Source organism: Conger conger, chromosome 19, assembly GCF_963514075.1.
Source record: "Conger conger chromosome 19, fConCon1.1, whole genome shotgun sequence".
Classification (NCBI taxonomy): Eukaryota; Metazoa; Chordata; class Actinopteri; order Anguilliformes; family Congridae; genus Conger; species Conger conger.
In genome coordinates, this window is record NC_083778.1 from 16,415,723 (window position 1) to 16,440,610 (window position 24,888).

A 24,888-nucleotide genomic window follows, 5' to 3' on the forward strand; every position below is an offset into this window, starting at 1 on the left:
GGTTACCCAACCCTGTTCCTGAAGATCTACCATCCTGTAGGTGTTCGCTCCAACCCTAACAAAGCACACCTCATTCAACAGCTAGAACAGGGCTGCCCAACCCTGTTCCTGGAGATCTACCATCCTGTAGGTTTTCACTCCAACCCTAACAAACCCCGGTGATGACCGAACCCTGCATCCCTGCATCAGCCTTGAGCACCTATAAAACCACACAAAATGGCCGCCAACACATTGAATTTACAGCCAGTCTGCTCGACGGTATTGAAGATGGCCTGCTGTGTCACTCTTCTTAGAATCCAATATCACAGCCTGATGTTATTACCGGGAGACAGCGGCCTTTTACAAGTTATTAATACAGCTGTTTGGCGTAGACCGCGCTCTGTAAAAAAAAAGTCAAAACAAGATTCCACGGAGAAGCACGGCTTCGACCCAGACAGAGATACAAAGCACCATAGAAAGAGTGCTTCCCCACCCAGAGACGTCGACGTGCAGACACATACGACACATACCGAGGAGAGATATCGATCCTGTCAAGAGAACTTGTGACTAGTTTCTCTCCCCGGCTGCGAAGCAACTAATTCCGGCGTCATCGGCTATGCAGTGCGAAACCTCACCTGTCTGCGGGGATTTTGTTTTCGCAATTCGCTGCGATGGAACAGAAACCGCGAGCCATCAATCACGGCGCGGCAATAAAACCCGCCTTAGAGAGGATCTGCACGAGGTCCGGGCAGCGTGTACTACACCGAAGACACTTTCTTTTTTTTCTTTAAAGATATTTTTTAGGCCTTTTTCAGCTTTATTGGACAGTATATAGTATAGAGAGACAGGAAGAACGGGAGCAAGAGAGAGGGGAAGACATGCGACAAATGTCGGACGGTCGGAATTCGAACCGCCGACGTCGCGGCTCGCAATGAGCATGCGGTCAGTGCTCTACAGGCTGCGCCACCGAGACACCCACCGAAGACGCTTTCTGACTTTCTTGCGTTTTATTGGGATTGCTGTGAACTCGGATGTTTTTGGAGAAACGGTCGCCGGTGGGCCGTCGGCGTAGTTTGCAGTGACGGAGCCGCCTCACAGAGCTGCCCGTGGAAGAATACGCAGAATAGCGCAAATTCGCCGGGGGCACAAACATTAATTCACCGATCTTAGGAGGATATAGGGAGCAAATATCCGTCGGTGTGTACAGCTAATAAGCCGGTTGAGCCAGGGTAAGTGATGAACAGGAGAATGGGATTAGCGTGCTATCGTACAGGATTAGCATGCTCGCCGCCTTGTCTTTAATGGGCTGTTGTGACGGCCGTGTTTTACCGGAGTGAGTGAACGTGACGAGGATGGCATTTTTCTCCCCCGTTAATGAGCTCGACCGCGGAATCTGCCCTCGCCTTGTTGCCCGGCGACTCCGGCAAGCGAGCCGTCGATGGTTGCCCTTAACAACCCTCCTTCCAATTAGAGGCTCTCTTCTGTGTTCCGGCCAATGTTCATTAAGGGGGGGGGGGGGGGGGGGGGTGTTATTCCACTGCTCGGTTTGTATTCGGAGCTCAAAGCCAGTGTGTAATGGAGTTTACCCTGGTAAAACGGTCGCTAACGCTAATAGTCACAGGGTGGATGGGAGTTAAGGCACACCCAGGGGAACAGCTAGTCCTTGGTACAGTAAAATGACCTTTGACCTGAGTTAGTCTCCAGGGCGACGCTATGGCTAACCACAGCCCAGCAGGGAGGGTGGCTTTCCGCTATCAGACACACCGCAACCTGGTTGGACACACCGTGTGAATGTTAAGCCAATGGGCACTGCTGAATCTACTGGCACAGTGAAGTGGCTGTTTGGGTTTCTGAAAGACCAGGGAGCTGGGGCTGACTGGGTTATCTAACATATGGTCACAACAAGAACAACTCCAAATGGTTACAACAACAACAACAACAGGACACTCCAAATCAGTGCAGAAAAAACCAAATGGGAGCACACTTTTGGAACAAGATCAAACAGAAATGAAACAAATATCCAAAGCAAATGGTGCATTGGTCAGTTTGAACACTGAATTCACCAGAAATGATCTGAAACCCTTTGGACACCGAACCCTAAAAACAGAACAGCCCCGCCCCCCCCCCGTTCCCAGCAGGAGGTACACGAGGACATCGAGCGAGGACAGAGGCACTCGGCAGTGAAACCCGTCTCCCCGAAAGCTTTGAGACGCATTAGCTCCGCCCGCTCCGTAAAACATCGCCGGCGTTTAACCGCCTCGCTCGCATTCCGGGGCCGCGGGGCCCGCTGAAAAAGCGCCGTCGTTTACCGAGCGGACAGCCGGGCCCCCCGGAGCGCTGCTGCCGTGGCGTTGGCGGTTATCGCCCCGTTTAGGCCGGCGGCCTGGAGTGACCGCTCACACAGAGCCCTGCCGCGGTCCGCACACGCCGCAGCCTACCTCCCTCCCTCACCGCGAGGAAACACAAACACCCACACACTCACATAAAAGAGCGCTTCACGCTCGCAATGTAATATCTCACGCATTCGGGGAAAAGGGCTGACGGTGGACGAGAACCTCATTTAACGAGACGGGGATAATATGAAATATGAAAGGATGAGTTCCTCCCGGTATACTGTGGGCCTAACACCAACGGACGAATTTATAGAAATATTGGCTCATGAATCCAATAAATTGTCAGGCGACGGAAAGGCCGGCACATCTTACTGGTAATTGACTGCCAATTTGTGGAACGGCAGAAAAAAAATGTAATAACCCGTCATTTGAAAAAAGGAAACTTATCTAATCTCTCTCTGTGAAGAGATTCTTCTCCCGGCAGGAGCCGGCGCACGTGACCTTCTAGGTGTCGGCGAAGCGGACGGCTTTCATTCCTCCGGCGACCTGGCCTGCCTTTGACCGAAACATCAGGTCGAGTTCCCGCCACCCTGAAGTGCTCGTTAAATTCAAATAACGGTGCCGGGTTTCGCCGGGTCGGCCCGTCGTCCGCTAATCGTGTTGAAGTCGCTCGCTGTCGAGAGTTCAGCGGAACTGGTCGGTGACGTTGATCTTCCCAAAGCTCCAGGGAAGGCGTTTTTTTACGGCCCTGCTGTATCTGGTTTCCTGGAGACAGGTCTCCAGTGGCCTTAATGGAGTCAGGAGAGCAGCTGAGTGCAAGGCAGAGCAGCCCGGAAAGGCCAGGCGACCACAACATCCGCCTCCACTTATTGCAGCTTTATTCACTTTGGATCAGGCACGTCACGGCCAGCCTGTATCCACAGGAAACAGGCCTGGTTTTCCTTTTTTTTATTCTCGAGGAGAGCTTCACTGCTGTTAGACTGAACCTACACCGGGCGTAACGTGCCGATGCATGTTTCTGACATATCCTTTAAGGAGTTCTACGGTAGCTTTGACAAGACGAGGTCGGCACACGCTGACGCCGTTTGAAAGAACAGCGCGTGTAAATGACACTGAGACAGGGCCGTCACTAGTGGGGTGGAAGGGGACGATTCTCGGGGCCCACAGCTTGGAGGGGGGGGGCCCACAGTTGCGGAGGGTCCATATTTTATTCAAAAAGGGGGCCCCAGAGAATTATATCTTGGAAAATGCAGTGAAGGAAAAAAATAAAAAAACAGTTTTCAAAACGGAATGAGTCACATACTGCGTACACATGCTTAAAAGTAGACAAATTGTAAAATGCTGATGCACATCCCCAGAATAGCACACTAATGAAATCTGACACTGAGTCTCCATTTTGGATCTGCCTCTCGCAGTTTCCCGTCTCCGCAGGGAATCCGCTGCACTGCCTAACCGGCTCTGACAGTCCTACACCTGTACCCGCGTCCCTGCGGGGGTGACGTGCGTGTGCCTTCTCCTCCCCGGTCAGAGGAATGATGGATGAGAGACAGATCTGATCCACGCGGAGAACATCCAATCCCCCACACCGCGGGCATCAAGACTCACCTGCTGCCTCCACCTAAATCCATCCTCTTTTCGTGTTTGTTTTTAAACAACCGGTCGTATAAATATGCTTTGTGAATTCTGCAACGAGCTTAGCAGGGCTGTTCTGCAATTGCAACCCCTCCCTGTAAAAGGCGATTATAAGAATGTAAGAACACATAATGACAAGAACAGAGTGTTCAGACCATCTCTAACTCTGTAAGAGCACATTATGAAAAGAAGCCTTTCTGATCTACGTCCACCGTGAGTGCCTTCAGTCTGACGTGCTCCATGTTGCCGTTATCGTTCAAAGTTGATGTGCAGCCAGAAATTAATTAAAGTCTTTTGTAAAAACGTGCTCAGACAGATGCTGCTCCTGGATCAAATGTGTAATTGTTTTTGATTCATATGCTTTTCTGTGCTCGATTGATCTTGGTCTGTTTTGCACACTTTTTGAGAATATATGATTGGTTCTAATACACCAGACAGGCTCAGCAAAGCTGCCTTTACTGTGTATAACAGCTGGAGCTAAGACCTAAAGTGCTAACACACCCTGTGTGTGCAGTGGCCAAACCTCGCTACCTTTACTGTGTACAACAGCTGGAGCTAACGCTAACACACCCTGTGTGTGCAGTGGCCAAACCTCGCTACCTTTACTGTGTACAACAGATGGAGCTAACGCTAACGCACCCTGTGTGTGCAGTGGCCAAGCCTCTCTACCTTCACTGTGTACAACAGCTGGAGCTAACGCTAACGCACCCTGTGTGTGCAGTGGCCAAACCTCTCTACCTTCACTGTGTACAACAGCTGGAGCTAACGCTAACACACCCTGTGTGTGCAGTGGCCAAACCTCTCTACCTTCACTGTGTACAACAGCTGGAGCTAACGCTAACACACCCTGTGTGTGCAGTGGCCAAACCCCGCTACCTTTACTGTGTACAACAGCTGGAGCTAACGCTAACACACCCTGTGTGTGCAGTGGCCAAACCTCTCTACCTTTACTGTGCATAACAGCTGGAGCTAACGCTAACGCACCCTGTGTGTGCAGTGGCCAAACCTCGCTACCTTTACTGTGTACAACAGCTGGAGCTAACGCTAACGCACCCTGTGTGTGCAGTGGCCAAACCCTGCTACCTTTACTGTGTATAACAGCTGGAGCTAACGCTAACACACCCTGTGTGTGCAGTGGCCAAACCTCTCTACCTTTACTGTGCATAACAGCTGGAGCTAACGCTAACACACCCTGTGTGTGCAGTGGCCAAACCTCTCTACCTTTACTGTGTATAACAGCTGGAGCTAACGCTAACACACCCTGTGTGTGCAGTGGCCAAACCTCTCTACCTTTACTGTGTACAACAGATGGAGCTAACGCTAACGCACCCTGTGTGTGCAGTGGCCAAACCTCTCTACCTTTACTGTGTACAACAGCTGGAGCTAACGCTAACACACCCTGTGTGTGCAGTGGCCAAACCTCGCTACCTTTACTGTGTACAACAGCTGGAGCTAACGCTAACACACCCTGTGTGCGCAGTGGCCAAACCTCGCTACCTTTACTGTGTACAACAGCTGGAGCTAACGCTAACGCACCCTGTGTGTGCAGTGGCCAAACCTCTCTACCTTTACTGTGTACAACAGCTGGAGCTAACGCTAACACACCCTGTGTGCGCAGTGGCCAAACCTCGCTACCTTTACTGTGTACAACAGCTGGAGCTAACGCTAACGCACCCTGTGTGTGCAGTGGCCAAACCTCGCTACCTTTACTGTGTACAACAGCTGGAGCTAACGCTAACGCACCCTGTGTGTGCAGTGGCCAAACCTCTCTACCTTTACTGTGTACAACAGCTGGAGCTAACGCTAACGCACCCTGTGTGTGCAGTGGCCAAACCTCGCTACCTTTACTGTGTACAACAGATTGAGCTAACGCTAACGCACCCTGTGTGTGCAGAGGCCAAACCTCTCTACCTTTACTGTGTATAACAGCTGGAGCTAAGACCTAAAGCGCTAACACACCCTGTGTGTGTACTGGCCAAACCTCTCTACCTTTACTGTGTATAACAGCTTGAGCTAAGCTGGCAAGATAGTCTGATGTATAAAGGCGCTATATAAATGCCAACCATTTCCCATTTACCACATGATCGGCTGATTTCTTATTTGCATTAACAAGCTGGGGTACAGGTCTACCTAATAAAGTGCTCACTGACTGTGTGTGCCATCAGCCACACGTTCAGCTGCCTCTGTGGGCAGCACTACTGCAGGAATGGAGATAAATCGCTGCACTATTTAAGAGCCTTATTCAAAATTAATCAGCTGCCAAATCTTCCAGGCACGGCTGCCTTCAGAGAGGGCCTCTCCATCTCTCGTTCCTCTCTCTCTCTCTCCCTCTCCCTCTCTCCCCTCCTCTTCCCTAATCTTGTCCCTACTCTTCTTTCCTTCCTTACATTAATTATTTTTTTGTCATTGTTTCACAGAGAGCCAGATAATGTGTTCTGTAATTTCTGTAAGAACCGTGGCGGGAGACCCGGGCTACTCTGTGCACTCACTGGGCTTTAAAAACTTTCCCATCTCTGTGATCAGAGAGATTTATTTCACACCAATCTGGGAAATGAGGGTAGAAACAGACTCCCAGAGGGGTAAGTAAACAACATACACACACAAAGGCACACACACATACTCAAGCACACACACACACACACACACACACACACACACACACACACATACTCAAGCAGACGCACACATACACACACACACACACAAACACACTCTCTCACACACACACACACACACACACACACACACTCAAGCACACACACACATACACACACACACAGCTGCACAGACATGTCACACGTATAAACTCTCTCTCTCTCTCTCTCTCTCTCTCTCTCTCTCTCTCACACACACACACACACACACACACAAACGTACTCTCTCTCACACAAACACACACACAGATGCACAGACAGATGCACAGCCACGTATGTGCAAACATACACACACACACACACACACACACACACACACAGAAGCACACACTCACACAGATGCACAGACAGATGCACAGACACGTACGTGCAAACACACACACACACACACAAACTGAAGCACACACTCACACAGATGCACAGACACGTACGCACATACAGATGCATGCGAGAACAGGTGCACTATCACACACAAGCAAACATAAAAAACGGGCCCATAAAAACAGAAGCAGAAAAACCTGCCCAGAAACACGCATGCATCTTTTACAGAAACAGCACAGTAAAAAAACTGAAAGCACACAAAATGACGCTACTTTTCTACACTTCATTCACAAAAAAACCCTTCTGCTTCTCAGTTACATTATCGCTTGTTTGTTGAGATGAGATGCTTTGACTATGCCAGATTTAAATAAAATCAGTTTGCTTGGTGGGCGGGGAGGGGTTGCCATGGGGAGATGGGGGGTCGCAGGCAGAGTAATCACATCATCAGCCTGACATTTCCCGCATCATTCCCAAATGCCATCCCGGCATTCCGGGGAAGCGCTCAGCGGAATGCCGGATCCGCACAGACATTAGGAAGTATTGTTTTCCCACACAGAGAGACGCAGAGACGGGACCAGGGGCCACAGGACGAGGGGCCACAGGGCCCTGTTCAGTGGCAGTTCTCCTCCTTGCCCAAGATCTCTCTCGGTCCCGGGGTTTCCAAGTTTTCCGGGTTTTCCGGCCCTAGCAGCCGAGCACCGGCAGCTGAAAAACAAACTCTGAAAGCCCCCCGGCTTCTGCCTGCTGAAACATAACGTGATCGTTTCGGTCGGACGTAAAAAGGTTTCAACATCTGCTGTGTTCTTCTCAGTTTCGGGTGAGCGCAGGTAGCGCGACAGAGGACAGATGGCTGTGAACATGTGCTGTCGGCTGGGCGTGTTCCTCCATTCCTCTCAGAGTCTGAGCTGAACAGCACTGTGCCAGGAACGTCAGGGTCTGTCTGAGCGGGTTTCTGTTTCCTGCTTCTGGCCCCGTCGATCAGACACTGGGATTCTGTTTGAGCCAGAATGGCCGCCGGTCTGTGACACTGCAGGCAGCCAGTCCAGTTCTGTAGTCTAAGGGTCTAAAGTTAGGTTAGGTGAGTGTGACTGTGTGTGTGTGTGTGTGTGTGTGTGCACGCGTGTGTGTGGGGGGGGCGTGTGGGGTGAATACCATGCCCCCTACCGCCAACAGTCCCAACCAATAGTTTCCCTCACTCTGGTCACCTGACCACACACAATACATCACTGTAATTCCTGACACAAACTGTGAGACTGATATCCTATGAGAGTAAAATGTCACTGAAACTGTAATTACTGAAATTACCCCAATACATTTAATACCAACCAGTGCGCATATGTAACCACTATACCTCCTCAGTATAACATCACATACTGATGAGAAAAGGCCATTCAGCCCAACAATGCTCTCCATTTTCCTCCCACTGGAGCGCACTTAATACTTAGCTTTCCTTAAAACAAGATCGCTTCGAGCTCCGCACCAAGCCTGCTCTTGAAAACGCTGCCTCCGCGCACGGCGCTATAATCTACCGCGAGTGACGTAAACAGCGGCAATCAAAAACATAATCACAGCAACCTTCACGTTACCCCCGTGACACGGTGGGCTGATGTTTTTAGATGACTCACACGTTTTGGACCGTCACAGGAAATGGAACAGAATAAGAGCGATTGAGGGGTTTTCGATTCAGCCGAATCATTATTTTTCACACACGGGGCCCCCTCGTAATTATTGCGTTATTGAATGGTCTTTTGAACGGCGGTCTGAAAAGGACGATAATGAACGGCGTCTTTTCTGAACGGCGTGCGAGCGGGCGGAACACCGTGTGCCTCGGCTAATCTCCGCGGCAACACAGGGGCGCCGCGCCTCGACGCTCTCCGCCCGGCCGCCGTCTGAAAAGCGCCTGAAAGGGTTCTTCAGCGGGGAAAACGGAGGCGGGATGAATCACCGTTCGGAAAATTAATTAGGAGATCGCAGATCGACGGATGAGGGAGACGGGGAGCGCGGCTGCGTGCGTTCCGCGCTCCTCCGATCGGGAACGGGGCCCTGCCCCGGAGCGACTGCGGGATGAGAGCCGGGGGGGGGGGGGGAATCGTATCGTCTCTCGGCTGGAAAGAGAGGGAGGAACGCCCGGCAGGTCTGCCTGATCGCACCCAGGCCAGGGGGTCGGCAACCCTGCTCCTGGAGAGTCGCAGGGCGTGCTGGTTTTTGTTTTCACCTTAACATGAGCCAGCAACCGATTCAGACCCAAAGAAACCAGGTCAAGTGAGTCCACCGCTTTCATTGATTAAGTGCTGAGTAACAAGGAAGGCCAGCACACCCTGTGGCCCTCTGATGGCCAGAAAAAACGATTCGTTTTTTGGTCCAGATGTTTGGGGAAAATATTTATTCAAATTTACATGGTGGTGCAGCCTGCAGTATAGCCTCTTGACTGGAACCTGGGCAGTTGGCGGTTCAAACCCCAGTGTAGCCACAATAAGACCAGTGCAGCTGTTGGGCCCCTGAGCAAAGCCCTTAACCCAGTGTTTCCCAACTCCAGTCCTCGGGACCCACTTGCCAGAAGGTTTACAACAAAAACCTTCTGGCATGTGGGTCCCGAGGACTGGAGTTGGGAAACACTGCCTTAACCCCACATAGCTCCAGAGGAGATTGGCCCCTGTTTCATCAACAGGTCGCTTTGGATAAAAGCTAAATAACTGTGATAATCCAGATTTTATTATATATCGCATATTTTCACAATCTGCCTTTCATAAGAAACGAAGCAAAACACCTTTTGGGTAAGTTTACTTTGGCCATCAGAAGTGCGATATTCCCTCATTCACTTCAATGGGAGCTCCAGTGTTTTTCCACTCAGGCCTACTTCCAGGGCCGAGAGGTATCAATCAGACGCCCGTCTCCCTCGGATTAATACCCCCGTTTATACGCCGAGCCCTTCTTCTCCTGAATGCAAATACCAGCCCCCCCCCCCCCCCCCCCACGCGCCCAAAACAAACACATTAGCGACGCTGATTAGACGGTGTTGACACGGACCTCCGACGCTCCAGGAGCGAGGAGACGGCACGTTCCCCGCAGCCGTGCAGACGTTCCCGCTCCAGCGGAGCAGACGGCGATGTTAGCGCGGCTAAATCACCGCCAACACATTCGTATGCACAAACACGCCCCGGATAACCAACCAGCCGCTGCACGGCTACAGATGGAACTGCACGTTTCGAAATTACAATCTGGGTCAAGAGTTCGAAAATAGTCTCTATGTTATTACGATGCGAAGGAAAATACTTACAAAAAGTAGATTAATTTATTGATTACGGTGCTTAATTTAGACGTACATACTAATTAACAAATTGCTTGTTGTGTATTAAAGGGTATTATATTTACACACACTGAAAACATGATTGGGTTAATGCATATGTCAAATGAGCCAATCATGTGGCAGCAACATGGTCAACAGGTTCAGCTGTTGTTCAGACCTAACATCAGAATGGGGGAGAAATGTGATCAAAGTGACTTTGACTGTGGAAAAGGTTTTGGTGCCAGTTGGGGTGGTTTGAGTGTCGGAATACCTGGGACTATCACGCACAACAGTCTCTAGAGTTGACAGAGAATGGTGCGAAAAACAAAAAACATCCGGTGAGTGGCAGTTTTGTAGGCGTGTTCATGTGAGAGGTCAGAGGAGAAGGGCCAGACTGCTTCAAGCTGACAGGAAGTCAACAAATAACCACAGATTACAACAGTGGTATGCAGAAGAGCATCCTCTGAACACACAACCCATCGAACCTTGAAGTGGACAGCTACAGCAGAAGACCAATACAAACATAACTCCTAATAAAGTGGTCACTGAATGTATATTGACATTATATCCAGCAACATATTCTGGGGCTGAATAATAGACAGAACCTGTTTGTGATTCTTTTTAAGAAGCGGTTTTTAGAAAGATATACCGTCAGTGCCTTATTCCTCAACACTGTGTTGTATAAACGTCAAGCTCATCCTTTGCAACACGAAGGTCGAGATTGAGACAGCACACGCGCGCACGCACACACACACACACACACACACACAGACACAGACACATGCAAGCTTTTTTTTGTTCAATATGAAATGATTTTAGAAGAACTACTTGAAGAAAAACCGACCGCATTAGATACAATCAAGCAAAGTGAACCTCGTGTCTCCGTCTGAAGCAAGCTGGTAGGCTCATTAATCATGCGGAAGAATTCTTTTAAAAAACCTGTTCAGAATAATGAATAAAAATCAAATGACCTATTTTTACCTGATTAGCTAGCACTGACGATATCCTAATTATTTTACACAATATCAATATGATGTCACACGTTACATAGGTATAGGTATAGGTATAGACTGATTTACTGAAGTTGTAAATTTATAATTGGATTATATTGGTTATATAAAACAGTAAGTATTCAACTGTAACAAGGAAAATCTTTCTCTGTGAGACAGCCAAGCTCGAGGGAGGAGGGGCAGTCACGCAGTTTTTAAAGACTGAAAGATTATTAAGAGTCTTGCCTCTTTCGCAATATTACTCTGCTCCTTAATGTGTGTCTGGTGTCTTCACAGCCGGGCATCTGGTGCATTTTAAAGGGCTTCTTGAGCCAGGTAAAGGGATCCGCACGTTTTTAACATGCTCTGGAGGGCGAGTCTGACTTCTAGCGCAACAGGCGACGTGCTGCATTTCAAAATGAAATCTAGAGCCGGCTTGAGCTCCTTGTTTAATGAGCGAAATGTCTCGAACTGTGTCTTTCATGTGTCTGCGGAACAGGAGCCTGCTGAAAACCAGTTTTTAACTGGAGTCAGGCCCGATAAATGGAAACATGTTTTAACCACGTGTAATGTTACTTTTAATCTCTTCCTGTATAAATAATGAGAGAAAGAAAAGAAAGAGCTAGAAGCTCAGATCGGCGAGCTCTTATTGAACGCACCGATTCCTCTGTCCATGCTTTTCCGGAAAGCCGCTTCAGACGCAGGCCTGTCTCAAAACCCGGGCCTGCCCCGCCTCTCTCCCTTCCTCCCTCCCTGTCTGCCCTCCTCCCTCTCTCCCCCCACCCCTCTTTCTTCCTTTCCTCAACTTCTTTCCTTTCTTTCTTTTCCACCGCTGACATCTTGCCCCCTCCATCTGCTTCCCTCCCTCCTTCGCTTTCTCTTTCTTTCTCTCCCCCAGTCTTTGTCCTTCTCTCTCTCTCTCTCTCTCTCTGTCCAAACCGAGGTGTCACCCGTCCGTCTGGGACTCCTCGATCGCTGCTTGCGGCAATCGCGTCACCCCTGCGTCGTCAATGACGACGGCCGCGACGCTCCCCCTGAGGGCACTCTCGACTCCAGCGCCCTAATCACATCCTCCCTAATCAGCGCCGTCGCCGTGGCGACCCTGTGAGTGACAGGGCCGCGTGAGTGACCGAGGGCCTCAGTTCCGCGAGGTGCCCTTTACATGGTGACAGCAGGAGACGGCGTTAACGCGCTACGGCAGACGGTACACACCCCAAGTGAAATTTAAACGCTGCTATCGCCCCGAGGACTGCCTCCTCACTCCCAGGAGTCTAAAGACAGCCACAGTGTTCCTCTTACATATTACATTATTGGCATTTGGCAGACACTCTTATCCAGAGCGACGTACAGTTGATGAGACTAAGCAGGAGACAATCCTCCCCTGGAGCAATGCAGGGTTAAGGGCCTTGCTCAAGGGCCCAACGGCTGTGCGGATCTTATTGTGGCTACACCGGGATTAGAACCATCAACCTTGCGGGTCCCAGTCATTTACCTTAACCACTACGCTACACGCTATCTTACCTCGCCCGGAGGGCCTAGAAGCTTCTGTTGAGGTCAATTAGAGGCAAGAGGGAGGCCATTTTCACTTGACCTCCTCTCCCGCATCCCAATTTCACTCCTCGGAGCTGTGTCAGAGCGCAGCCTGATTCCACATTAACCCCAGAGAGTGACCCGAGACCCAGCCCAAACGGGCCTTCCAGTGAGGCACACACCGAGCTCTGTGCTACGTTGAGGAGCTGATCACCCCGTCTGCTCATGTGTTTGTGAAATCATGCACAACGATGTATATACTGTGTACATGTATATTATGCATTTGCATGTGTATATTGTGCATGTTTGTGTACAGTGTGTGTATGTGTGTATTGTGTATATACTGCATGCGTGTGTTCGTGTGCAGTGTGTGTATTGTGCATGTGTGTATAGTATATGTGTATAGCGCATGCACATATAGTGTGTGTGCGTACAGTGTATATGTGTATTGTGTATAGTAAATGTGTGCTTGCGTATAGTGTATGTGTATTGTGTGTAGTGTATAAGTGTGTGTATGTACAGTGTGTGTGTATGTGTGTGTATGTACAGTGTGTGTGTGTGTGTACAGTGTGTGTGTATGTACAGTGTGTGTGTGTGTGTACAGTGTGTGTGTGTGTGTGTTTGTGTGTATGTACAGTCTGTGTGTGTGTGTATGTACAGTGTGTGTGTGCATGTATGTACAGTGTGTGTGTTTGTGTGTATGTACTGTGTGTGTGTGTATGTACAGTGTTTAAGTGTATGTACAGTGTGTGTGTGTGTTTTTATGTGTATGTATATGTGTGTGTATGTACAGTGTGTGTATAAGTGTATGTACAGTGTGTGTGTGTGTGTGTGTGTGTGTGTGTGTGTGTGTGTATAGTGTATAAGTGGATGTACAGTGTGTGTGTGTGTGTGTAGTGTATAAGTGTATGTACAGTGTGTGTGTGTGTGTGTATATTGTATAAGTGGATGTACAGTGTGTGTGTGTGTGTACAGTGTATAAGTGTATATACAGTGTGTGTGTGTGTGTATGTGCAGTGCGTATCGGGCTCTCACCTCCCCCGCTGTCCTTCTCCTCCTCCTCGATGCTGCTCTTGATGCTGTCGTACTCCTCGTCGATGTTCTGGTTGCCGCGGATCTGGCTGAGGACACGCCGGGCCTTCTGGGTCAGGCCCCTCTGGATGAGCCAGCGCGGGCTCTCGGGCAGGAACAGGAAGCCCACGAACTGCAGCACGGCCGGCACCACCGACAGGCCCAGCATGTACCTGCGACCGGACCGGGGGGACCGGGATTCAACCGTCTTTCAACCGTCTCATTTCAGTCATTTCATTGGTCAGGACCCCCACTAGCTCCAGTAAAAGCAGCAGCTATTGGTCCTGGGGTCCACACAGAACACAGCATTGTTTTGATTGCACTTGTTGTTCTAGTTGCCAAAACTATGGTATTGCTACTTGATCAGTTTATCAGATTTTTCAAAACTAGGGTTTTCAGCGCACTTGTCCCCGCTTATTATTGGCTGTCTGTGACATTACTAAATACTAGAGGTGCACAACACTCAAAAAAAGTGTTGTGCGACACTTTTTTTCGTTGAAAATACGTCATTTTTGTGTGACAACTATAAAGTATAAATCTGGTTTAAATCACCCAATCAGACGTCTCCCGTCCTCTAGCCATCGCTGTCCCTAATCCAGAGGGGATTGTGGGAAGGTAATTATCGCCAAGGCGCCGCCAGACGACCCCAAACCGCACACCGCCCCGCGTTCTCATCTCCCCGGCGAGCCGGTGCGCGCTCTTCAAACCGTAACGGAGTCGCTTCCCCTAACGACGCAGCGGCAGCACCCCGTGTCCTGTTTATTAGTTACGTGACACCGTCCTGATTTCCCCGAGCGAGGCGGCTCGCGGCTCCTTGCCGTTAATTTTCGCCGGCACTATTTTAGTGACCACTTCACACCCGAGACCTGGGGCCCGCGCCGCTCCGAGCTCCTCTCCCCTGCTCGCCCGCGAATCGGCTAATCGCCCGGCGCAGGTAATTCACAGGGAGCGGCGCGGGAAGCCAGAGTGCGTTGCCGTTTCAAAGTCTGTCGAGCTCCTGTTTGCACCCCATTTAACTCAAATCAACAGTGTGAGCGGAGACGGGCGGAACGACTTTTCAAGTGACTAACACCCTTCATTGTCTCTTTTCCATGGGGCAACTTTTTTATAGTTAAAAGTCATAGAGGAATTCTGTTTCACTTTTGGATATCGGCATTGAGTGTTCTGGGTTAGTGTTGGGGGGAGGGGGGGGGGTGAGTCCAATCGACTTAGTCTAGTCAACTGTAAGTCGCTTTGGGTAAAACCATCAGCTAAATGACGTGTAATGAAATTTAAATTGAGGGTGAGCTCTGAATGGGCGCCATGCTCAACAACGAAGATCACGTGGCAAAGTCCCACCGAGGCAGATGCACGGGCGATGTTATATGCACACGCTTTCAGGCCAGCGGGGCTGTCTGACAGACTGCAGTTATGGCATCTCCACAGGACATTACGTTACCTTACGTTATTAGCATTTGGCAGACGCTCTTATCCAGAGCGACATACAGTTGATTAGACTAAGCAGGAGACAATCCTCCCCTGGAGCAATGCAGGGTTAAGGCTGTGTGGATCTTATTGTGGCTACACCGGGCGGGATTAAAACCACCGACCTTGCAGGTCCCAGTCATTTACCTTAACCACTACGCTACAGACCGCTACAGGACAGGATGATCTCCTGCACCTGACCTGATTGACGGTGGGATTTGCGGCGTCTTACAGACGAGGCGCGGTTCTGCCTCCAGCGTGTGCCTCGGGGGAGTCGCTGGGTTGTGATTGGCTGCTCCCGTGTTCTAAAGCCTGTCAGTCAGGACGCCCGTGGCTACAGACTACAGACACACGAACACTGAGCCCCAGGCATGACACCTCCACACCTCCCTAATGTTTAATGTGCTCCAGTAATGCTGCACTGCACCATCCCGGCTCCAGAATCAAGTGCTTTCTGACAGTCTGCATGTGAAATGACAAGTTCTCTGGCTTTGAACCCACAAGCATCAATTCACAATGCCGAAGCACTGCGAGAGACTAAGAACGGCTTTGTTTGAGCTGACACAGACACACACACCAAAGAGGAATTGCACACTAACATGTGCATTTGCAGGTTTAATTACTTTAAATGAAGCTGGGATCGCACTGCTTTCATATCATTCTAATATAGATGTAAAAATGAGAGAAAAACTCATCTCATAAATGGAAGAAAATGAGCTTGGCTTTAAAAAAGAAAAACCCACCAGCGCCGGGTTTAACATCTCTCTCTCTCTCTCTCTCTCTGACTCTTTTCTCTCTTTCAACTTTTAGTTTGCTGCATTTCTCTTACAGTCTTAATACATTTCCCTCTCTCTGGTATCTCTATTCATTTATTTCTCCTTTTCTCTCTCTTTAACCTCCGCAAGGACGGCAGCCTTATGTGTGTGTGTGTGTGTGTGTGTGCTCTGTGTGTGTATGCTTTATTGATTTCGTATTTTGACCGCAATTGTGCCATTGACATTACATTGAAAACTGGTCTGAATAACCTAGACTGGAGCCAAGCGCAGTGGCGCTAGTGTCTCTCAGCACGACCAGGAAATGAGCTTCAGAAAAGAAGCCTGGTTTTGGCATACCCCTGTCTCTGATGGTCTTACATAACATAACATAACATAACATAACATAACATAGCATAGCATAGCATAACATAACATAGCATAGCATAGCATAGCATAACATAGCATAGCATAGCATAACATAACATAGCATAACATAACATAACATAGCATAGCGTAACATAACATAATCAGGTAATTGTGAGAACAGGCCATTCAGCCCAGCAATGCTGGCCTTTTCCTACCCCTAAAGTGTACCTACTGCTCAGTTTTCCTGAAAGCTAAATGGCATCCAGCACCGTATCAAGCCTGGTTTTGAAACCCCCCCAGTGGAAGGTGTAAGGAGAGCCCTTGACCCTTGACCCTTGACCCAGACCTGGCAGGCAGCGCTCACCTCCAGCCCCCCCGCTGCAGGTAGCTGAAGGCCCCATCCACCACGCTGGCCACCAGCTGGCCCCCCGTGATGAAGAGGGTGTTGACGGTCACCAGCCGGCCCCGCAGCTGGGGCGGCGATGACTCGGCGATGTAGACCGGGACCGTCATGGAGGCGATGCCTGGAGAGCGAGAGGTCACAGGTCAGGAGAGTGAGAGACACTCCCATTACATTACATTCATTTAGCATGTAGCATGTAGCATTAAATTACATTCATTTAGCATGTAGCATTATATAACATTCATTTAGCATGTAGCATTACTTTACATTCATTTTACATTCATTTAGCATGTAGCATTACTTTACATTCATTTAGCATGTTGCATTACTTTACATTCATTTAGCATGTGACATGTAGCATTACTTTACATTCATTTAGCGTGTAGCATTACCCTACATTCATTTAGCATTTAGCATGTACTGTAGCATTCTGTTACATTAATTTACCATGTAGCATTGTAGCATTACATACATTGCCACTTCCATGAGCAACAGTGCTGAGCCTGGCTAATGTAATGTAATTATAGCCAACTGTGCTAAACTAGACCCATAATGCAATTCAGCAATACATGAATTACAGACCATGTCAGAGATATAACTCATCATCAGTGACCAGGAGATTGATTCCCATTTCATAGACTGAATACGATCCAGAATTCCAACCAGCAGTGTGTGTGTGTGTGTGTGTGTGTGTGATTGCGCTTGACAGTATGGTATGTATGTGTTTGTGCAGATATCCATAATGTTCACCCCAAGCCAAATCCCTGCAAAAATTATCTCTACACATCAGATCACCCGGTCATCCTCTTGCACGTGACTGGCTACACAATCCCTTGCATTGCTTACTCTGATTCCCCTGACCTCACGACAAAAGAACTCGGTTCTCAGCTTAAATAACGGAAAGACACATACATTTCTCTTTCTTATGTTTGAGAAAAACAGTCTTACTCAAAGGTGCTATCAGCAGTGAAGCCAACTAGAATGTTCCGCCAAACTCAAACCGTACTCACGCAAATGACAACAGACAGATTACAGCCATTAAAAGCACAGGATTATAATACCGGGGAAATGGAAACGTATTTCAGATGATACATGTAACATTTAAGTAATTACTCAACCCTAATTACCCATAATTACTCTGCTATCGGCAATGCATTGTGGGTAGAGGACCGGATAATTGACGAGGGGTACAATTACTCATTAACCACCGAAGCTGTTTCGCAATGCCCTAATTAACATTTCGACGATACTAAAGTCTGCAGCCCGTTCTGTTCTCTTCGGTGACAAATAGATCCGTGCGTAAACACGAGCAACGGATAGGATCGAGCGCATTCCAGGCTTTGTAAAAATCCGCCTCGCAGCTGCAATTTAGTGCAATTTGCGGACGGCCAACAAAACGGAGAGAAATGAAAGGCCGTCGCGATGATTGTGCCATTACACCATTGCTGCTGCGGGAAATCTGATTTATGTGCATGAAAAACAGTCTTTCTGGTGAAAAGGTGCTTCAACAACAGGCCTTCGGTTCCTCTCTCACGTGGTAGAACAGGGATGGGCAAAGACAGGCCTTATATGTTTCTGGATTTCAGACCAACTTCTGCTCTTCGTTATTTATTTAGCCCAGTCATGTACATGATCTGTCATTTATAGCCACATTCACTGATACAAACAGCAGCTGATAAATGTTCTTGTCTTGTAGCATTTTATTGTGGTCTAATTTACGAGTGACTCGGTCATGGTGCACATGACTAATTCGCTGATTGAGCCAGGGCAACTGGTGGCAGCAAAATCCTGCATACACACCGGCCCTCCAGGACTGGAGTTAGTCTTGCATACACACCAGGCCTCCAGAACTGGAGTTACCCATCCCTGCTATAATCCTGCATACACACCGGCCCTCCAGGACTGGAGTTAGTCTTGCATACACACCAGGCCTCCAGGACTGGAGTTAGTCTTGCATACACACCAGGCCTCCAGGACTGGAGTTACCCATCCCTGCTATAATAATCCTGCATACACACCGGCCCTCCAGGACTGGAGTTAGTCTTGCATACACACCAGGCCTCCAGGACTGGAGTTAGTCTTGCATACACACCAGGCCTCCAGGACTGGAGTTACCCATCCCTGCTATAATCCTGCATACACACCGGCCCTCCAGGACTGGAGTTACCCATCCCTGCTATAATCCTGCATACACACCGGCCCTCCAGGACTGGAGTCGCCCATCCCTGCTATAATCCTGCATACACACCAGGCCTCCAGGACTGGAGTTACCCATCCCTGCTATAATCCTGCATACACACCGGCCCTCCAGGACTGGAGTTGCCCATCCCTGCTATAATCCTGCATACACACCGGCCCTCCAGGACTGGAGTTGCCCATCCCTGCTATAATCCTGCATACACACCGGCCCTCCAGGACTGGAGTTGCCCATCCCTGCTATAATCCTGCATACACACCGGCCCTCCAGGACTGGAGTTGCCCATCCCTGTGGTAGAACCATGTTAGATTGAGCCTGCTGATGGTGTTTTGGCTGAAGCTGGACTGTGCGGATAGAGAACAGGTCTGAGGGAGCACTGCCACACATGGGCACAGCGGGTCAAATAAAGACAAATCCTGCTGAGAAAAACACACTCCAAAGCACGCAGGTCGCAGGGGTGTTCACATTTCATTTCACAGGGGGATGGTAAAACACGATTGTGGCATGCCTGACCCGGAACCCTCTCAAATCTGGAACATGGACTGAAGTAAAAAGAGCTGTTCCAGGTTTTACGCAGCAGTTATCCAGCTAACTAATTCTGCTTTTGTCCTGCTTTTTAATAGACACATTATTATTATTATTAAATTTTGCATGGTACACTCTTTACATCATAAATGTATACAGAAAACACATAGACATAGAATAGAAAATGACAACATTAATAACATGTTATACCGCAATAATAAATATTGATTAAAACGGCAAAAAACTAACTACCAAAGATTGAAAGGCAGTTTTAAAATGGTCTTTTTAAGAGGTGATTTAAAAGATGACGCAGAGTCAGAGGTGTCTATAAAACTGCAGCCCCGGGCACAAACACATGGTTTGCCTCTCATTGTGGATTTGTGTCCAGGGCCATGAGGACGACTCCTACTGAGGATCAATAAAGGTGAGGGCTTTTATTGAGGATCAATAAAGGTGAGGGCCCTTATTGAGGGAACGAGACGGAGCGTGCGCTTTTAACACGCGTTTCTGTGCATGAAGTGGGAGCCGGCAGACGCCAGGTGTAAAATCCAAGGGGTCAGAAGGTGAAATTCCTACCACGCGTTTCTTCGATACCTGGCTCCGATACCTGGATGAAGAATTGTCTTAAATTGCTTATTGGACTTTTACCTTCGGGACCTGGATTTTACACCTGTGTGTGACACAGGGAACAGTGGGTCACTTTGAAGGGGCAAGGCCCCAAAAATGGCTGATGAGTCTAATTGAGAGAAAACAGGGAGGATGCTATTTTATATATAAACAATATATGAAAAAATATTTAACAGGGAGCAAGGGCATCATTTATGTGAGGACAGGCGGGTGATACAACCCCCCAATATTTAAACAGGGCTAATAAACACCAACCCCTCCCTTTCTCATATAATATTAAAGATGTTGTTGTGATTTCCCCGGTGGAATTCAGCAGATGATTGTTTCACAGCTGTTGTCTTGTTCAGCTGTGCTTCAGAGTGCTGGCTCACCCATGACACTCTGTTTTGAACAGAAATGGTCCAATGGCAAGCAGCAAGCTTTTAAAATGTTAAAAAGGGCTTTTAATTGATCCCAGATTTTGTGAATGACGGTTGAAATGAAAGAGATTAACTCAGACAAGTGAGTCATCATTTCATCCACACTGGAGCAGCTGTGAATTCTAACCTCATCCAGCTACTGCTGAAAGCAGAGACAGAGTCTCAGGTCCACACACACACACACACATACACACATACACACACTCATAACACACACATGCGCGCACACACACATCCAATACTGCTGCCGGAGTCACACAGTTACACTTTACATACAAGTATACACACACACAGGTGAAGGCAAGTTCACCCACACATGCACAGGCATGTACACACACACATACACACGCTCATAACACACACACACACACATGCGCGCACACACATCCAATACTGCCGCCGGAGTCTGTTACACACAGTTACACTTTACATACAAGTATACACACACAAAGGTGAAGGCAAGTTCACCCACACACACACATGCACAGGCATGTACACACACACATACACACACACACACACAGAACGACACATATGCCCACACATACACATACAAGTAATGGCAAGTGCACACACACGCATACAGCCAACAAAACTATGCACACTTTCTGACAGGAGCATGAATAATGTGAATAAATAATTAAATAATAATAACAAATAATAACAATCTATCATTTGCCTTTTTTGACCAGATTTCTCTTTATTATATTTTCTTTAGCATTAGAACAGCAATACTCAATCTTACCCAGAAAGGGCAAGCAGTTACACACCTGATTCTACTAATCAATCAGAGTTGTTGCTAAAGACCTTGATGAGTGCAGTCAGGTGTGCAACTTGGTATAGCTGCTTGGCTGACACAGAAACCATTGTAAGACTGAGGAGCTCTGCATTGGAATGTACCTCACAACCGCTTTAACGATAGATTTACCTCGTTATTTCGGTGTATGCGTGTTTGTGTATGTCAGTTTGTGTTAATTTGTGTAGAGCTAGCTGTATTTCGTTTTGTTTTCTGCGAAAATGAATAAATAAATAAATAAATACAATTCTGGTCCTTGAATCAACCCTGGGTTCCTTCCCTCCTTGGAAATGAACTGGACATGTAGTGCTACCACTCGGCCAGACTGTGACTAGCATCCTACCATACGACTCGTACTAAATTTCAGGCTGATTTTTATTGATATGTCGTCTGAGTAGCAGGCTAAGTATGTGGTTTTCAGCACAACCCGTCCTCACACCTGACTCCTGGGTAAAGGGAAGGTGAGAAACCAGCAGTCCTGTGCCCTCTGGGTGTGTGACTTGAGGAGCAGGGCCATGTGGGCTGGCTTTATGGGGATTTTCCCTCTGTGATGTGTCCAGATTTATTCCGGAACCTTCCACTTCTGGCTGTTCTGCACTGCCTCCCCCAGTTTGCCCCCAAAGCAGGGGATGTTGCCTGCAAAATTCTCCGCTGCCAGCCACACCCGCTTTCTTCCAACAACTGTCAATCATCGTCACATCCGAGAACGGGCTGTCGGGCACTGGTGGTGAGAGCCAGGTGGTTGTTGGGTCTCATCCCACAGCATGGCATATGCTTTTGGGAGCTTGAGCGAGTTACTTAATCTGGTTTTTCAAAAGTCAATATCAAGCCACAAATAAGCAGGCTGAGTAGTATCATATTAAAACAAATGGCCAATTAATGTTCGTTTCATTACTCCTCTTGATAGGGGCTGTCAGCATAAGCAAAATAACATTAAGAAATATTTGAAGTGTACCTAGTCAGCATTGATTTGTGTGTAGTCAGTCAAATTCTTTGTTCTCAAAACAATTACACACAAACCGGGGGACTGCACCGACAATGGTAATTAATTCAGTAGGTAAGCTCAGTAAATGTAAAATGCCAATTTCCTTTGAACCCACGCCTGCGTGCAAGTTCATTTACTGCTTGAAATTACGACTCTTCAACGGCAAGTATAAGGATGGCGTTGGGGAAGGATGCTCCACGCACGAGCCCCGCTTTTGCGTCATTATCCAAGCTTTAAGGGTTTGAGCGCTCATCCTTTCTCACAGAACGCGCACGATGTCTAATTGGCTGACATCAACGGAGACATGCCTCGGGGCCAATCGGAGCCGGGTGCGCGTTGTATGCGAAGAGAAAAACAATTTGCAGTTTCTCGTCTATAAATATATAGCCCCGGCTGTAGAGGGAAACGCATCAAGCAGACCGTCTGTGAGCTACTGTATGGCCTATCCTCTGTTCTTAACAGAAGTACACACATTTCACTCATTCTTCACAAAAGACTAGCCTACATTGGTCACGTCCCTCCCTGTACACAAGCCATTACAAACAAGTGCCAGGTGGCAATGCTGAAAGTTGAAAAAAAAAATACCATTAAAATAAATTAACTTACCTAATCCTAGACCAACTATTATTCGTCCGACTAGAAGGACCTCCTTACTCGGGGCAGTGCTCAGGACCACCCCGCCGGAGGAGAAGATGAAGCTCGCCAGCAGAATGCACACCCTGCGCCCGAAAATCCCGTTAAGAAAGCCGCCTGCCAGAGCGGAGAGCGCCGCGGCGCCCACAGTACTGGAGATCAACAGCTCTTGCCAAAGCGCGCTGAGACTCATCTCCCTCTTAAGTAGCAGCATGGCACCCGAAACCACGCCGGTGTCGTAGCCGAACAGAAAGCCGCCCAGCGCGGAGAACACCGCCAGCACGTAAACGAAGGCGGGCGTGACATCCTGCTGGAACTGCTTGCGCGCCGCTCGCTCCAGGTCCCCGGCGGAGGTGGAGGCTGCGGCCGGTCCCTGGCTGTTGATGCTCGCGTTGGACGGAGCTTTGATGAGACTCCGTTCTCCGTCATCTCTTGCTTTCTTCCTCCTCTCGCCCATCAGATTGCTCATACTCCGAAGGGTATAATCATTGTCGCTGGATTTGCGCGACATATGGAAACAACAAACAAACACAAAAATATCTTCAACAGACGTTGCAGGCTATATGCGAGTACTTATTTAGCCTATGCGAAATGTAAAGACTCCGTCAACGCCAAGTTCGAGTTCCAATGGCAACAGACGTTTTCCAGTGTCCGGGTACAATGGTTTATGAGAGATTTATTTACAGAATCAGTTAACTTTTAAGTTGAGTTTACACTCAATATTGCGTTCCCACTTGTCTGCACGAGCGAGATGAGCGGTGATGGAGACCAGCGCGCAAGTAGAAGCAAAGGTAGAATTTAGGAGGAGCCTTGACGTGTGTGTGAGTGTGTGTGACGTAAACATTTCTCCGGCTTTTCTGGCAATTATCATATTAAAAAATTCAACATGGGTGTAAGTCTCGGGCATTTTCGGGCTGTGTCGCGTCTTTCCGCAATTCTTGCAATCTATGGAATTATTTGATAAAGGCTGTTTTCGACAATAAGCTTGGCCTCCGCAATAAGTGGAGACATAAATTATTGCTCATAAAATCAATCAATAGGCTACGGACAAAAACGTGTTGACATTCACACACATTTTATGTTTTCAAATAGGCTAGGCCAATACCTAGGTTAAATTTGTAAATTAATCCAAATATTTAATTAAACATTCCGCTAATGTGTACTATACATTAAATAGTAATGTACGGTATACATTAAGTAATGGCATGTAGTTCTTGAGTAGCACAACATGAATACAGCCACGGTTATAGCCTATGGAATTGGGACACACAATGAATTGGCAAATGTCAGTGTGTTGGTTCGTGAATAATAGGCGACAAAAATGCTTGTGTTAACAAAAATGCTTATTTTTATTTTTCGGAGATCACTAGGCTATTAACTGCAATCTATAATTTTTATTAACCTTTATTTTATCAGGAAGCCCCCTTTCACAAAGGGGACCTGACAAATATACGTCGCCGACATGTGCACTTTGACAACGGATTAACCGGCATTGGGCCACTGGTGAAAACAAATATGCATCCAATACTGCACTCTGGATCCTATCCAGAAGCCGCCAGCAAAAGGCTTCGGGCTTCAGTTATACAATACTGCCCTCGTGTGGACATCTCTGAAAACACGCTAATGGAACTGGCGGAAAAGTGCAGATTTGGAAGACCAGTGGGTAACATGAGTTTATTGATACTTTATTAATGCGCAACAGCGATCCCACCTGGACAGAATGTTGTCATAAGTTAGTTGGTTGATTATTGCAGCATAACAAAATGTCACTTTGCAAATAGAATCCCCCGTATCCATTACATTTTACTCTACTGTCTTCTTTCACAATTTTCGAAACAATACAGGTTTTGCTAGTTTTAATTTCCATTGTCTGAATTCTTCATGTAGCAAATTGTTAATTTCGGTAGCCAGGTGTCCACATGT

General features: G+C 48.0%; 1 protein-coding gene across 1 annotated transcript in view; it reads right to left on the reverse strand.

Moving 5' to 3' along the window:
* LOC133119223 (proton myo-inositol cotransporter-like) overlaps nucleotides 1-23,701 on the reverse strand; it is a 36,037-nt gene extending 12,336 nt beyond the window's left edge. The window contains 3 exon segments of the mRNA XM_061229730.1: nucleotides 13,760-13,968; nucleotides 16,745-16,904; nucleotides 22,939-23,701. Of these exon segments, the coding sequence (XP_061085714.1) occupies nucleotides 13,760-13,968; nucleotides 16,745-16,904; nucleotides 22,939-23,476 (907 nt within the window). The 5' untranslated portion in view covers nucleotides 23,477-23,701.
* Nucleotides 23,702-24,888: the final 1,187 nt, after the last annotated feature.